The sequence below is a fragment of the Scylla paramamosain genome, chromosome 31, assembly GCF_035594125.1.
Source record: "Scylla paramamosain isolate STU-SP2022 chromosome 31, ASM3559412v1, whole genome shotgun sequence".
Lineage (NCBI taxonomy): Eukaryota > Metazoa > Arthropoda > Malacostraca > Decapoda > Portunidae > Scylla > Scylla paramamosain.
Window position 1 is genome coordinate 15,541,500 of NC_087181.1, and position 16,125 is coordinate 15,557,624.

The 16,125-nt window shown below is 43.2% G+C and overlaps 3 protein-coding genes across 3 annotated transcripts in view; all 3 read right to left on the reverse strand.

Annotated features, from left to right (window-relative positions):
* Window positions 1–5,279, reverse strand: part of LOC135088706 (SH3 and multiple ankyrin repeat domains protein 3-like) — a 117,306-nt gene extending 112,027 nt beyond the window's left edge. The window contains 1 exon segment of the mRNA XM_063983670.1: window positions 4,417–5,279. Within this exon segment, the coding sequence (XP_063839740.1) occupies window positions 4,417–4,503 (87 nt within the window). The 5' untranslated portion in view covers window positions 4,504–5,279.
* A 339-nt stretch (window positions 5,280–5,618) lies between these two features.
* LOC135088707 (nicotinamide riboside kinase 1-like) lies at window positions 5,619–7,530 on the reverse strand. The gene has a single exon (XM_063983671.1). The coding sequence runs from the start codon at window positions 7,528–7,530 to the stop codon at window positions 6,889–6,891; it is 642 nt and encodes a 213-aa protein (XP_063839741.1). The 3' UTR covers window positions 5,619–6,888.
* On the reverse strand, window positions 5,619–12,609 carry LOC135088708 (active regulator of SIRT1-like). Its single transcript, XM_063983672.1, has 5 exons — window positions 12,387–12,609; window positions 11,106–11,242; window positions 10,468–10,584; window positions 9,980–10,132; window positions 5,619–9,005 (listed from the first exon to the last, which is right to left on the reverse strand). The coding sequence occupies exons 1-4, from the start codon at window positions 12,439–12,441 to the stop codon at window positions 9,983–9,985; spliced, it is 459 nt and encodes a 152-aa protein (XP_063839742.1). The 5' UTR covers window positions 12,442–12,609; the 3' UTR covers window positions 5,619–9,005; window positions 9,980–9,982.
* Between the last annotated feature and the right edge of the window lie 3,516 nt (window positions 12,610–16,125).

Below are 16,125 nucleotides of genomic sequence, written 5' to 3' on the forward strand. Positions count from 1 at the left end.
CCAGGTAAGGAGAGAAGCTAACGACTCCACCCATTTCTTCCACCCCTCCTCCCCCCTCTCTCCACCACCACCACCACCACCACCACCACCACAACCACACCTTCTGCAGTACAATCTAGTCTCTCTTATCAAGGATCTAAGAATCTTTTATTGTTTTGTTATCCTGTTGAATTCTAATATAATCATCATCATCATCATCATCACTATTGGTATTACTATCACTATCACTCTTACCATCACCACTATTACAATCCTTGACAACACAAGACACGTTTCACAATCTGTAGTACATCGGTGTGAGGAGGAGGAGGAGGAGGAGGAGGAGGAGGAGGAGGAGGAGGAGGAGGAGGAGGAGGAGGAGTAGGAGGAGGAGGAGGAGGAGGAATCTGTAGTGTTCCTGTGTTTGGCGAGAGAGAGAGAGAGAGAGAGAGAGAGAGAGAGAGAGAGAGAGAGAGAGAGAGAGAGAGAGAGAGAGAGAGAGAGAGAGAGAACAAAAAGTGATGTCCATATATGATCAAACACTTAATAACCAGAACATCCGAGAGAGAGAGAGAGAGAGAGAGAGAGAGAGAGAGAGAGAGAGAGAGAGAGAGAGAGAGAGAGTCACTAATTAGACAAGGTGAAGAAATATCTCATTACTAATTGTCATAGCAACTTGTTAATTATTTCGTTTGACGTTTTTCGTAATGAACAAGAGGAGGAGGAGGAGGAGGAGGAGGAGGAGGAGGAAATTAATATAGAAGGTTATGTCCTCTTCTTTTTCCTCCTCCTCCTCCTCCTCCTCCTCCTCCTACTCATCTCTTTTTGTATCCTAACTCGTAACAGATGTGTGTGTGTGTGTGTGTGTGTGTGTGTGTGTGTGTGTGTTCATCTGTATGGATGAACACGCACAGAAGCAGGTGATGAGTGGAAGAAAAGAGAGAGAGAGAGAGAGAGAAAGAGAGAGAGAGAGAGAGCAGGGATAAGATAGGGAGGGACTAGGGGGTGGAGATCTTTGGAGTGAGACGGGAGAGAGGGAGAGGTAAGGAGAGATGGAGAGGGAGACGGAGAGAGGGAGAGGGTAAGGCGCGGACAAAGAACACAAGAGGATAGGAAAGGCACGACCCTGGCTTGTCCAAACGAAACTCAGTTGGGAGAGAGAGAGAGAGAGAGAGAGAGAGAGAGAGAGAGAGAGAGAGAGAGAGAGAGAGAGAGAGAGAGAGAGAGAGAGAGAGAGAGAGATTTAATCTACCTTAATTACAGGTACTGCAAGAATCATTCTCTCTCTCTCTCTCTCTCTCTCTCTCTCTCTCTCTCTCTCTCTCTCTCTCTCTCTCCCATGAAATCAAGTCAGTATCTCTAATAGTAACATCAATGCACTGAACCATGTTGTAGAAATTGCAACCGTCAAGGTCTCGAGAGAGAGAGAGAGAGAGAGAGAGAGAGAGAGAGAGAGAGAGAGAGAGAGAGAGAGAGAGAGAGAGAGAGAGAGAGAGAGAGAGAGAGAGAGAGAGAGAGAGAGAGAGAGAGCCCGCAAGGTCGCGAAGAAAGTTTTTAAAGAAAGTCCCCGCATACTCAGAGTGTCAGCCCCGCGGCCCAGGCTTCCCACACTCACAAGTAACAAAGACGCGACGACACATGATGAAATGCACACACTACAACTACAATGTCTTGTTGCTTTGTGTACAACTTCCTATAGTCAGTAATGCATCCGGTTGTGGAGCGAGGTATTTTCTATGTATTTCTCTGTATCAAGTTTACGTGGTTTATTTATGCTTGCGGTTCTTCAAAAAGTGGTACAGGTTTGGTCAGCATTTCCGTTTTAAAGTTTTGAATTTATGTGGACTTTTTAAACTTTTTGGCGCGAGAAAGTGATAAAACTGCATTAAATTTCACGGTTACCATTTCAAGAGAGAGAGAGAGAGAGAGAGAGAGAGAGAGAGAGAGAGAGAGAGAGAGAGAGAGGAAATCCTTTCTCGTTCTTAAGTATTTTGACCTTAATCATAAAAAAATGAGAAAAAGAGCGAAAAATTCTGCAAATAAAAAATAAACCACTGGATGAATCATGAACCTGAAATCTGAATCATTCTCTCTCTCTCTCTCTCTCTCTCTCTCTCTCTCTCTCTCTCTCTCTCGAAACTGCCATCACCTTCCTCCTCCACAGGTTGTCGGTGTCTAAGTGTCTGGGATGAAACTCCACTCCTTAAGGCAACGCCCGCGAGGAGAAGGAGAAGGAGGAGGAGGAGAAGGAGGAGGAGGAGGAGGAGGAGGAGGAGGAGGAGGAGGAGGAGGGGGAAGAGGGCAAGGTGAGGGGTGAAGCAGAGGTGCGTACGTTAACCCGAAAATGGAGGGAGGTGGAATTACGTTCTGCGGAGACAAGAGGAGAGACAAACCTCAAAACAGATTACTCCGATCCACACACCCAGACGGACACACATACACCCCGACACTTCACCTTCCTGTGTTCCCTGTTTTCCCACCTCCACCTGTGAACCGTGTAAGGTGGATAACCCCGTGGAGGCACCTTGTAATAGCCGTTCTCATACTGAACCTTCCCACCTTCCCTTCTCTGTTGTCCTAACCAGCGGAGGATGACGAGGAGGCAATAGCGTCATTCCTTTAAACACGCTCGCCACTTCATACCCACCAAGAGTCAATGTTTTTCTTCGCTTGGGCCGAATACCTTTCCTTGCGGTCCTTACTTTCCGCGTTCACTAAGAGCCACAGAGGTCCTGGTGGGGTGGTGAGGTGTGGGTGCTTCCTGGGTTGAGGTTACAATAGAGGTGAAGAAAGATTGTGAGATTGACGCTGAGCTATGATGTTGAAAAGGCGTTAGAAGTCGTGGGTTGATTGAGGGATTGAAGTTAAGGTGCAGTCTGGGTTGAGGTTAGAGAAAAACTGAAGAAAAAAAGTTATATTAGTAGTTTTTTGAAGGGTGGAGGCTGGAAAGAAGTTAGAAGTTGAGGAGTTGAGGTTAGGGAGAGTTTGTGACTGGTTGCGGCTGATTGAAGGTGATGTGGGTGGGTTAAGGTGTCAGGAAAGGAGTTCAGGAGTGGTTGCAGTGAGGTTAGCTTGGTTAACGTAGTGTTGTAGTCAAGGGTTTGAGTAAAGAACACCCAAATGTCTTTTGTATCCTGCTAACATCTAGAGTGCACAGTTTATTTGAATTTTTTCCCCTCTCCTCTTCACGTCAGCAGCAAAACTTCCACATAACTGACAAGCATAATTTTTCCCTTTAATGTTCTACTTCTGTTTACATTCGTTGATCTATTATCTCCTCAGCATCCTGTCATTTATAAACGAAGGAAAAGATGTCGGAGGCTGTAACGCTCAAAATGAATAAGGCAAAATGCCACACAGCCTCTCCTACTCCTTATCACCACCCGGACAACGATATTTTTTTCTTCGAGGGTGGAGTTAAGATCAAGAGTTTAGATTTTGGCCTTGTCTTATGCTTGCCCACGGCTCTCTGCCTCGCCGTCTGCTCCACCCTTGCTGCTCCAGGCCACGGTACGAAATGGAACCAGGCACTAACATTTCTTTTCTTTCCATGTACCTTCTTCCACGTAATCTCAACTTGTAACACGAACTGGCCTTGCTGCATCAGGGCGCGTGCTGTAAAATTATTCCGATCAACATAAAAAAGTGCTTGACAAAACACACACACACACACACACTGGAAAGGTATACAATCCATTCTAGGCTGCTTTAGGGAAGGGTAAAGTTTGACAGGGTAACCGATCTAACGTAACTTAACCTATTTTGACCTAACCTAATCTAACCTACGTAACCCATCCTGACCAAACAGGAAAAAAAAAAAAAAAAAAAAAAAACGGGTCGGCGAACTTCACGTGACTCGGTAGAAAATAGATTTAGTAGTGCAAGAACCTGACCTGCTTATCAGTGAACACCCATGAAGGTTAGGTCTCACCAAACACAGTTGATAAGTGGTACATTTTCATGCTCTGACTGCTGGGAGACACCTCAATATAACAGGAAAGGAATAAAAAGGTTGCTGCATAAGTCTTACGCTTTTTTCCCCCCTCGTCAAGCAAGAACCTTCAGCTAACTGGTCCTGATTAGTCTGTGTTTATTGGTCTGTCCGCCGCCCCCGCCCAGAAGCCATCGGGGCCCTGCAACCCTCACTTCACCTCGGAAATCACCTCATTATCCCTCCATACGACCTTGATGAATTGGATGATTAAGGGAGCTGGAAGTCATTACCGGTTTCCAGTGAGGTTAATCAACAGCTAATCAAAACCTTAACTGGATCAGAAAACAATTTCCCCAAGTACTGGTGCAGCCGAGGCAGGGCACCACCTAATCGGGGAAACTTTAAATCAGTTCACGAGTTTCCCTCATTTTCCAGGAACAGCGCCTGGCGTCTTGCCATTATCAGATGACATTTAGGTAGCATGTATATGTTATCAGCCTTACCTTATAGTTATAGTTTACTCTGGAACGCCTTGACCCTGGCCGCTTGTAATGGTGGAACCTGTCCACAGGAGCGGTGGTGGAGGGCATGGCTGTCTGGTCCTGGGTCACCACACGGGCACAAGTCTACCTGGGATCATGGTGAGGCCAGGTCAAGGATGAGGGGCGTGTAACCTATCCACACTCCACCCTAAGATCCGCCTGACCTTATTTTCTAGATCCTTATTATTTTTTTCCCCACCAGTCCTCACTTTTGATTGACCCTCACTTCGGCCACCGGTGGTCCGTTACTGCACTTCCACACCCTTGATGTCTATTTAATCTCTGGTTTATCAGTACTGCTCGCTCCGATGTGGGGATTAGCACGATTATTCAAAATAGCACCACAAGTTCAACAGTGGACATCCATATTGCTTTCTTTCTTCATCTGACACAGCATTGTGCCACTATGGTATCACTTCACTCGGCAGAGTGCTTGTTAAGTGTGATCTACATATTTCTCAGGGCAGCGGGCACCCCACACACACTTCCAAGCTGCCTCCACCACCATCACCACTTGGCCCACCACACATCTCCCTCCTGCTTCCCGCCACCGCCACACACGCACGCCAGCAGACTTGGCGAACCCCTGCCTTACATTTTCAGGTCTATATCCACAAGTCACAGGCACGGGAGGAGGACAGACGAGGCAGCAGGTGAGGAAGGAATGTAACGTAGGTCCGCGCGTGTGGAATGTTAGCGCCCAACTCACCTGTCTGGCCTGGCCCGGGCCCGTCTGGCTGGTGGACAGGTGAAGGAGTGCCGGGGGTCGCCAGCGCCTCCTCGCCCCGTGGAGTTGCCTCCTGCCTCACCGTCTTGCAAGTCATGAGCAAGTCAATTCAGGTTGAGCTGGAGGCATTTATTTACTTATTTTTCCATGAGTATTTCAGAAGCCTAGATGCACCTAGACTGAATTTCCAGACTCGCCCTCTCGCTGGTAAACAAAAGCAACCATACGTGATTCCTCAATGCCCGCTTGCATCCGAGGAGCTCACAGTTTCTCTCTTACTTGTGACTAGACATTTAAGAGTAAAGGGCATATAATGACATACCCAAGGCCAGCAAATGATTCACTGGCATGTCATTTGCGATACCCTTGAACTGGCATGCTACACCCATGTCCTGAATACCAATGCAGTTAAACTTTAAAAACAGATAAACCCATCAAGATTTTACGCGTTTAATGAACTTAAACTTCCCTTTACATCAGTGTTGAAAATTGTACAAAATTAAGATTTTGGTACCATACAGACATCCAAGTATCGCTATTTCAAGTTGTCAATGGACATACAAAACTGGGACCGGTGAATCTTGCATACCTGAGATGGCTATGGGCGTGGTGCGTCCAGACTGACATGTCTCAGCATTATGGCTAATCAGAACATCCTGACTAATGGAATGATGTCACCTGCAACTCTGTTTTAGTAGTTAATGGTTAGTACACTTAGGCAACTAATGGCATGGGCAATATCAGCTTTTTTTTTATATTTACTTCAAACTTCCTGAAGCTACTGAGAGTATTAAGTATAACTAAATACATGTAATGTTAAGAAATTAATCTGGCTACATTGGACTTAGAATTACATAAAGAATATCCTTAGGAACAAGAAATTCGTTTTTTTCCCTTACACACTTTTATGCATTAACTATTTGAGCACATTAGGCATGCAGGTTAACTCAACACTCTCCTCCATGGTAACCCTGCACACCTGATGGACATTGTCAAATTCAGCACCTGCCACTTGAGAGAGAGAGAGAGAGAGAGAGAGAGAGAGAGAGAGAGAGAGAGAGAGAGAGAGAGAGAGAGAGAGAGAGAGAGAGAGAGAGAGAGAGAGAGAGAGAGAGAGAGAGAGAGAGAGAGAGAGAGAGAGAGAGAGAGAGAGAGAGAGAGAGAGAGAGAGAGAGAGAGAGAGAGAGAGAGAGAGAGAGAGAGAGAGAGAGAGAGAGAGAGAGAGAGAGAGAGAGAGAGAGAGAGAGAGAGAGAGAGAGAGAGAGAGAGAGAGAGAGAGAGAGAATCTCTGTGAACATAGTTACTAGCACAACACCAGAAAAGAAATACTGGGGTACACTTGGAACCTGTTGGAAGTGAGGCTCTTAAGCAGCATCTCGTTACAATGTGATAATGAACTGAAAACTATTACCACAGGAAATCCCAAGTTCAAAGTTTAATGTGGGCCAAATCAAATGTCCCAAGTTACATGCTAAAAATTCTTTCAAGTCCATTTCACACTACGCTAATACATATATAAAATTTTTTTGTTCACAGCCTCATCTCACTCATTACCTGAATTATGCATAAGCTTAATTGAATTAATGCTTTCAATAAGTCAAGTTATTTAAATGAAAATCCACTGAAAAAACTGTTACAACCAAATTTTACATCAGAAAATCCCATTACAGTGTGAAATAGAACATGACATGGCCTCCCTTCTCCATCTAGCCAAGTATTGCTCCTGGGTACTTCTTCCCTTTGAGACGAGCCGCTGCAGTCACTTGCTGAAGGACAGCAGAGAGGTTTTCCTCCATGCCATCAAGGAACACCACATTGGGAACCCCTTCCTTGACCTTTACCAGATGCTCCTCATACATGGGCCAGACACAGGCCTCAAAGTATCCCGGAGGATCTGGTGGGTCATAGGTCCTCTGTGACCTTCTCTCCCAGCACTCTTCCTGCGTCAGAGTAAAGAAGTAACGCAAGTCACACAGTTCCAGAATCTCTGGGTCATCGTACAGGATGAATCCGTCCATAAGCAGGACTGGACGGAGGCCCACCTCCTCTGACAAGGGAGAGCCAGTGCCTCCCTTATGGCTGCTGTCATTTTGGTCTGGGTGGGATTTCACAATCTCCATTACATCACACACCATCTTCTTCATGTCCAGGGCAGAGATGATATCCCAGTTGTGGTGTGCCAAGCCTCCAGGACATGGGACGTGGTACTGGGAGTCCTTTGGGTAAAAGTAGTCATCCTGAGAGATGACCTGTGTGTGAGTGGGGAGACGTGACTGCAGCTGCTGGGCAAGGGTGGACTTGCCCCCATTTGTTACCCCGGAGATCCCGACCACAAGCCAAGATGACATGATGAATATGTCCAATGAAGGATAATAAAGTCTTTAATTCTGTCCAAGTGTCACTGCTCACACGAACACTGGTATACTCAACTTAAATTATATGGCCTGATATTTTGATGGTCATCCATAACAATAAACAATAACAAATAAAACACTAAACAATACATAAATCCTGAGCTCTGCTGAACACTATCCTACAAGGCAATGGCTGGTCAGTAATGGAAAGTTACAGAATAATGTCACCTTAGTAAACAACAGCTGCTCAACTGCTTTGTTTTAAGCTTGCCAAATCTGAATACAAAAGTTTTCTGCTGCATTTAGCCAAGTATGTTTAGCTACAAAAATACCTCAACATAACATTCACTATGATTGCTTTAATTTGGTTTTCTCCAGACTGTCAGCGTCCAACAAAGCCTTGACGATGTACACTCCAGTGACGGCCAGGAGGAACACCAGGATGAGTGTGGGGGTGATGATGGCCAGGATGGGGCAGGGGAAGATGGCTCGCAGGGAACTGTCCTCATCCACAAATGGCAGACCCACCACCCACACCAGATAGTACAGCACCAACACTGCCGAGACCACCAGCACACACTGACCTATGATGCGGTCGTGTCCAAACATCACTCCACACACATGCACACAAGCACACACACACACTGCCCAGTGAGGCTCTATGTGCTGTTCTCTCCAGCTTCTAATTGGCAAAAAGGCAAAGGGTCATTCAAGGTCCTTGGACACCTTTGCATATTTTGTGGGATATTAATTGGTGCTTGTGTTGTGCCTTCATACACTCAATCACTTGGTGCCAAACCTGAAAGAGTCAAGTGTGGGAATGTGAGTTAATACAAGCATACATCATGAAACACAGGATGACCACAGACAGCACAAGGAACAGGTACCGGATCACCCCAAAGGCATACAGGGGTGACGGGACTAGGTTAAACACATCATACTGTGACTGGTAGAGAAGGTGCCACAGTGTTATGGCAAAAAGGGCAAAAACAAAGGCCAGAGTCACAATCCTGCCGGTCAACCTGTCATTGAGAGCCATGCTGATCCGGGACGGCTCAGCACTATGCAGTGAGGCAATGTGTCCACAGTAGACACACAAACACGTACACACAGATATTTAAAAATGTGAACAAATTTGTAAATTAAATAAATGTACAAATTCATGCACTACATGATAAGCTGCACTTCAAGATGCAAGAGGATGCACTTACCATACAAGAAGAGATTGTAAACTTTTCTCACATCCATCAACTATCTAAATCAATGCAAGAACAAGCCACTTTCAGTCACTCAAACAAGTACAATGCTTCAAGTCTACAGTCTGCAAGGTATCCCCTGCAGGAGCCAAGTTAAAGGGACCATATCCAGGGATGCTAAGAGTGGGTGGCTCCCTCTACCATGAACTACCAGCAGCCGCCAGTCAGCCACCCACCAACACTCAGGACTGTCTAAGGCCTCTCAAATATAGCCTGTTGATGCAGAGAGAAGAGTGGTCAGTCTGGGATGCAAGAGGCACATAAGACTGAATCATAGTAAGTTACATTCATGCCGCATCGCATTACAATGCTAGCCACGTATTTTGTGCAGGCTGTCAAAAGCTGATATGATGCACAGTCTAAGGCTTGTAAACAGCAGTACAGCAAGAATACATGAGTCACTTAACCATCAAGTGTCATTCTTAACACATTAGATGATGAAGAGGATATGTACATTTAGCATGAAGCAAGTTTATAACAAAGATTATTCACATATAACAATTTCAACAATAGAAGATGAGGGCAGTATGTAATTTGTGGAGTGAACACATGCATATTACATTGTATAGGTTGTTAGGCTCTCAAATCTCAAGCCTAAGTATATACATGAAATAAAAGTTAAAATATGATGAGATATCACTAATGAAGTTAAATTAGAGATCACAAGAAACTTAATTCATCATAAAGGGACAATAATGAAACCATGAGTGCATATTGAAGACCAACATACACACAACAGTGATATCTTATCAAAATAATAAAGACAATATCAACTCTTTGGGTCAGTAATAAGCAGTTGAATGACAGTTAAATGCCTTGACTGATTTATAAGTCACCTAGAAGTGAAATAATGACACCACAAGAGAACACCAAACTCCACTTATAACAGGGAATGAAACTGAGGTATGAGGAACAAGAGGGGGGAAAATATTGACAATGACACTTTAATGAATGCAGTGACAGTATCAGTAGCACCAAGAAGAGCACTATGAGGGATATGAGTTAATAATGTACAGGGGATATTATTGATAGGCACTGTATGAGTATTCCATAGGATAAAAGGCTACAGGTTACAGAATTATATAAGGGGTGACCATAGTTTATGCAAGAAACAGTACAATCTACAGGACCACTGGGACCCCACACAGCTAGTGAAGGAGTGTTAATACAAGTGGTGTGAGACGTGCCTGCTAGTACAGCTTCAGCCACTCCTTGTTCATCTTCTCAAAGTCTTCATCAGAAAACACTGATGTCTCCTGGGGTTTCTTCTTGCCCTGAGTCTGTGGTGCCTCCTTTGTGCCTCCTCTTCTCTCCAACTCTTTGCTGTGCTGGCTCAGGATCTGAAAGGAAAATTGTACACATCTCTTAACCCTTTCACTGCAAAAGTAACAATTCTCAGCACGAAAAACAACGTATGACATCTTCTTTAGATACACACAAGAAAGGTGATAAAAAGAATGGTTTTTGCAGTTTCTATTCTATATAATGTTTGTAGGTGGCTGTAGAACAAGGAGAAATGTCTCAATAGTGAGTGACTGAGGAAAGATGGGCAGTGAAAGGGTTAATGTATACAGCAAGGCACAAAAGACCAGTTTCTTTGTTTTTGAAGGAAAGTAAAGAGAGAAGATAAAAACAATAACAAGAATTAATAATCAATAGGAGGTAACTATCCTACCTTTTCTACATACTCTTGCGGTGTCCGCTTCCTGTCAATCTTCTTCAGCAGCTTGATGTTGTCTACAGTACGGTCTCTTGGGGTGCTCTGTCGGTACTTCTCCAAAGCACTCACACCCTGCAAGATGAAGGCATGGAATCCTGCTGGTTACATTGAAAGTCTTTAACCTAAGAACACGTGTGTGACTCACTAGGTTGAGCTCTTGTAATTCCGTAATCCACAAAAATAAAGTACTCATACATAAGTAAAGTAAGAGCTGCATGGTAAAGTCCAGTATTACTTTGAATGTGGTAAGAAATTTTGTTACTTAGGATATATAATGTGGTGCCAATGACAGTGCACTGGTAAGAATTGCAAGTGGAAAGGAATTTTGGCAAAGTGCTGCCTTTAATGAGTTTCACAGGATTCTCAGTTGGAAGATGAAGTACTGTCAATACACTTATGGCAGCAGTGAAGCTCAACTTTCAAAGGTGCCAGCAGGAAGGTAGTGAAGCGATTAAAAAATTTCTTGTGTGGTGCCACAACAACAAAGCTTGAAGAACAAACAACTGCTGCGGAAAGGAAGCAGTTGAACTTATGATGACATTTCAGAAATACCAAATGATTTCCCTCCCGGGCTGACATTAAAGAAATCTCACCTGTTTCTGGTTGAAGAGACTCTTGATCTCCTGCTGCTTCTGCTTGGCAATCTTCCTCTGCTTAGCTGCTCTCTTTTCCTTCTGGTGGCGGGAGCCCTTGCCTGGTGTCACCGCGTCAACCTTCCTGCTCTTGCTTGCTGTAAAATCAAAGATCGCGTGAATAAACATTTCTCCGCCTTCATTTCTGTTACATGTCATTTCTTCTACTTTCAAAGTATGTTAATCTAAGCTACAGATGAAAACACTAATTTTACTTTATTATCAAACTTAGGATGAAATGTACATCATGACAAAAATATACAAGGAAAGAGGAAAGACAGGCTCCAGGGAATAGGATTTATTGTTGAGCCAGTAGATATAATCATTTGTTGCTCCATAAAAAGATAAGTCAGAAAGTCATCACATATCAAATCTCATGTGTTTCAAAGATAGTCCAAGGAAGGATATTATGTAAAAGCCAGAAAAGATCAGGACATCAGGATAGAGGAAGGAGACAGATAGATTTAGAAAGAGAGATGGAATACAGACACAGAGACACAGAGGATAGAAGGTCCTGACAACATGTAAGACTGTCAGGCCACACTGGGGATTTAGGTGAAGATCAGGTGGACCTACCCATTGAGGCATTCACAAGCATAACTGGGTGACATGACAGAGGAGGTACTGAGGGTCTTTAAAATGTGGCACAACACAACACAGGATACCAAACAGATCTACATGTCGAAAGTTGGGTTGGATGTGAGGAAATTTTATTAGTTTCCCACCTGTGTCATCAACTGCAGCCTGCCAGGGTGGGTGGTGAATGCACACTTACTGGCAACATGTGAGACCAGACTGATAAATTTAAGAAAAAAATAAATAAATAAAAAGCCATATAAAAATCAATAATAGGATACAATGAGGAAAAATTATTAGTTTCCCCAGCCGTGCCATAAACAACATGTCAGAGTGGGTGGTGAATGCCCTTACTAGCAACTGGACAAGTTTAGGGAAAAAAAAAAAAAAAATCAATATAAAAAAATCAATAATAAAATAGACTGACATCACACGAGGCCAACAAAAAGGTAGTGAAGATGCCAGATAAGGTTGAGGCGCAGGAACATTAGGGCCTAGAGTGAAATATGGGAAACGAGATTTAGAATGCATAATACCTGGTGACAATAAATAAGAGCGAATGACTACACTACGGATTACGAACAAGAATAACAAGAATAACAGTAATAATTCAGCCCTTGCATCATCAAGGTCATAGTTACCCATATCAGTAATAGGACTACTCACCTGTCTGGTCCTCCTCACAAAGCTCGAGGCCTCTGTTGACCAGCGACCAAGACATCTCACACCAGCCAGGCCTCTCTCTCACTCAGCTTATTAGTTTTCTTCTCTGCGACGACTTATAACAGAAAGTCACATGGAATTTTGTCTTGCCGGAGAAGCATGATTACACACACACACTCACACACACCCGCACTTACACTCTCTCTCGTATGTACGGGGCACCCCTCTCTCTCTCTCTCTCTCTCTCTCTCTCTCTCTCTCTCTCTCTCGTAAGAAATGCAGGGAAAGTCTTGAAATCGAGAAATTTATGTTTTTTTTTTTTTTTTCTTATTTAATTATACCCTCTTATTTATTTCGGCTCCAGTTACGTAAGTCTTACATGTTAAGTTACTATATGATCATAATATATTTTTCTTATAATTTGCTCTAAAACTGAGTAAACGCAATACTTTGCAATTATTATTGTATTGTTTAAACAGATAGTCCCAGTTTCGGATATTATATAAATCTAAGTGCAATATTATCATAATTACAGCGGATTGTATATTTTTCTACTCTGTATTGGAAAAAAAACAGATGTGTATATTGTATTTTCTCCCATACAAGCAAAAGTTTTTATCGATATTAGTACCATTTCGGCCCGCAATGTATTTGCACTAATAACAATTCAGCGGATTCAGATATTCGTTATTCTATGCAGTACACATAAAGAATAATACTTTTTCCTCATAGGAGTAATCATATATGTTATCAATACCACCCAAAGAAGCTTAAGACTTTCTTTTTTCCTTCATTTCAACGTACCAGTTCGGCTTACATACCAACACCTTTGTATTCACTTTTAATATTTCAGCGGGTTCAGATGATCGTTATTCTATGCAGCATACATAAAGAACATGATTTTCTAAGGCAGACTTCTTTAAACACAATCAAACTGAGTCTACCATCTTTCTATGTAACTAGAACACTTTTTTTTTAAAGACAAACTTCCTTTAAACACAACTATACCAAGTCTATATTTAATCATTATCTACAGTATATGAGTCAGGCTGGCTACATACATACCTCCACAGCAAGCGCCGATAGCATACACTAAATTACCCCTATTCCTTTATAATGAGTGAATCATAAACTTGCATAACTTTCTAAGACGAACCTCTAAAGTCTTAACAAAAGAAAAACCCATACTGAGTCTAACAATGTATAATATTTTAAGCTAAACCTCCGTAAAACATTGCCATGGTGAGTCTAACACTGCTTAATTCTCTTAGCTTAAACTTCTCTAAAACCCAGCCACACCATTACCGATTCACAACATTGCGTAATTCTCCTCAGATGTCCCCATATTCTATTTATAGTCATGAGTGCCTGAAGGGTGTATTTCAGCAACTTGTACCTCACCACTTATATTTAGCAAAGCAACACATGTGGTCATTACTTGCATCTCTCCCCCCCCTCTCTCTCTCTCTCTCACTCTCTCATAACAGCAAAAATATATTAGTAGATACTTAAAATAAATCTATTCTAATATCCTTGGAGAGAGAGAGAGAGAGAGAGAGAGAGAGAGAGAGAGAGAGAGACGTCCTGCTCATCCATTCCTCCTTCTTTCTTCCTCCTCCTCCATTCTTCATTTTCTCCTCTTCCTCCTCCCCCTCCTTTCCTCATTTCATCCTCCTTCTCCTACTATTACTACTACCATTAATACCACTGTCCGCCCATCCTCCACCTCCTTCTCTCCTCTCTCCATTCCTCATTTTTTCCTCCTTCTCCTCCCATTATTACTAGTCTACACATCTTATTTTAGAGAACACCTGGAAATACCTGGAAAACGCTGGAAATTTAGGGAAATATTGGCGAAGAGATGCAACAGGAAGAAGGGAAGGTCTCGGTCTGGGTCCTGATATTTTCATGGTGGGCTCTCTAAGTGGGGTTTTTTTTTTTTTTTTATGTAGGAAGGACACTGGCCAAGGGCAACAAAAATCTAATAAAAAAAAATGCCCACTGAAATGCCAGTCCCATAAAAGGGTCAAAGCAGTGGTCAAAAATTGATGAATAAGTGTCTTGAAACCTCCCTCTTGAAGGAATTCAAGTCATAGGAATGTGGAAATATAGAAGCAGGCAGGGAGTTCCAGAGTTTACCAGAGAAAGGGATGAATGATTGAGAATACTGGTTAACTTTTGCGTTAGAGAGGTGGACAGAATAGGGGTGAGAGAAAGAAGAAAGTCTTGTGCAGCGAGGCCGCGGAAGGAGGGGAGGCATGCAGTTAGCAAGATCAGAAGAGCAGTTATCATGAAAAAAGCGGTAGAAGACAGCTAGATATGCAACATTGCGGCGGTGAGAGAGAGGCTGAAGACAGTCAGTTAGAGGAGAGGAGTTGATGAGACGAAAAGCTTTTGATTCCACCCTGTCTAGAAGAGCAGTATGAGTGGAACCTCCCCAGACATGTGAAGCATGCTCCATACATGGACGGATAAGGCCCTTGTACAGAGTTAGCAGCTGGGGGGAGTGAGAAAAACTGGCGGAGACGTCTCAGAACACCTAACTTCATAGAAGCTGTTTTAGCTAAAGATGAGATGTGAAGTTTCCAGTTCAGATTATAAGTAAAGGATAGACCGAGGATGTTCAGTGTAGAAGAGGGGGACAGTTGAGTTCACTGAAGAAGAGGGGATAGTTATCTGGAAGGTTGTGTTTTTGAGGCATTGAACAATACCAAGTTTGCTCTGCCCCAATCAGAAATTTTAGAAAGATCAGAAGTCAAGCGTTCTGTTGCTTCCCTGCGTGATATGTTTACCTCCTGAAGGGTTGGACGTCTATGAAAAGACGTGGAAAAGTGCAGGGTGGTATCATCAGCATAGGAGTGGATAGGACAAGAAGTTTGGTTTAGAAGATCATTAATGAATAATAAGAAGGGAGTGGGTGACAGGACAGAACCCTGAGGAACACCACTATTAATAGATTTAGGAGAAGAACAGTGACCGTCTACCACAGCAGCAATAGAACAGTCAGAAAGGAAACTTGAGATGAAGTTTCAGAGAGAAGGATAGAAACCGTAGGAGGGTAGTTTGGAAATCAAAGCTTTGTGCCAGACTATATCAAAAGCTTTTGATATGTCCAAGGCAACAGCTAAAGTTTCACCAAAATCTCTAAAAGAGGATGACCAAGACTCAGTAAGGAAAGCCAGAAGATCACCAGTAGAGCGGCCTTGACGGAACCCATACTGGCGATCAGATAGAAGGTTGTGAAGTGATAGATGTTTAAGAATATTCCTGTTGAGGATAGATTCAAAAACTTTAGATAGGCAGGAAATTAAAGCAATAGGACGGTAGTTTGAGGGATTAGAACGGTCACCCTTTTTAGGAACAGGTTGAATGTAGGCAAACTTCCAGCAAGAAGGAAAGGTAGATGTTGACAGACAGAGCTGAAAGAGTTTGACTAGGCAAGGTGCAAGCACGGAGGCACAGTTTCGGAGAACAATAGGAGGGACCCCATCAGGACCATAAGCCTTCTGAGGGTTTAGGCCAGCGAGGGCATGGAAAACATAATTGCGAAGAATTTTAATATGTGGCATGAAGTAGTCAGAGGGTGGAGGAGAGGGAGGAACAAGCCCAGAATCGTCCAAGGTAGAGTTTTTAGCAAAGGTTTGAGCGAAGAGTTCAGCTTTAGAAATAGATGTGATAGCAGTGGTGCCATCTGGTTGAAATAGAGGAGGGAAAGAAGAAGAAGCAAAGTTATTGGAGATAT

What these genes read in the sequence shown, in the direction of transcription:
- LOC135088708 (XM_063983672.1), bottom strand. Translation starts at nt 12,441, where the DNA reads ATGTCTTGGTCGCTGGTCAACAGAGGCCTCGAGCTTTGTGAGGAGGAC. An exon ending in TTGTGAGGAGGACCAGACAG is followed by an intron (nt 11,243 to 12,386) that starts GTGAGTAGTCCT and finishes TTGATTTTACAG; the next exon opens with CAAGCAAGAGCAGGAAGGTT. An exon ending in CGCAAGAGTATGTAGAAAAG is followed by an intron (nt 10,133 to 10,467) that starts GTAGGATAGTTA and finishes TTTTCCTTTCAG; the next exon opens with ATCCTGAGCCAGCACAGCAA.
- LOC135088707 (XM_063983671.1), bottom strand. Translation starts at nt 7,530, where the DNA reads ATGTCATCTTGGCTTGTGGTCGGGATCTCCGGGGTAACAAATGGGGGC.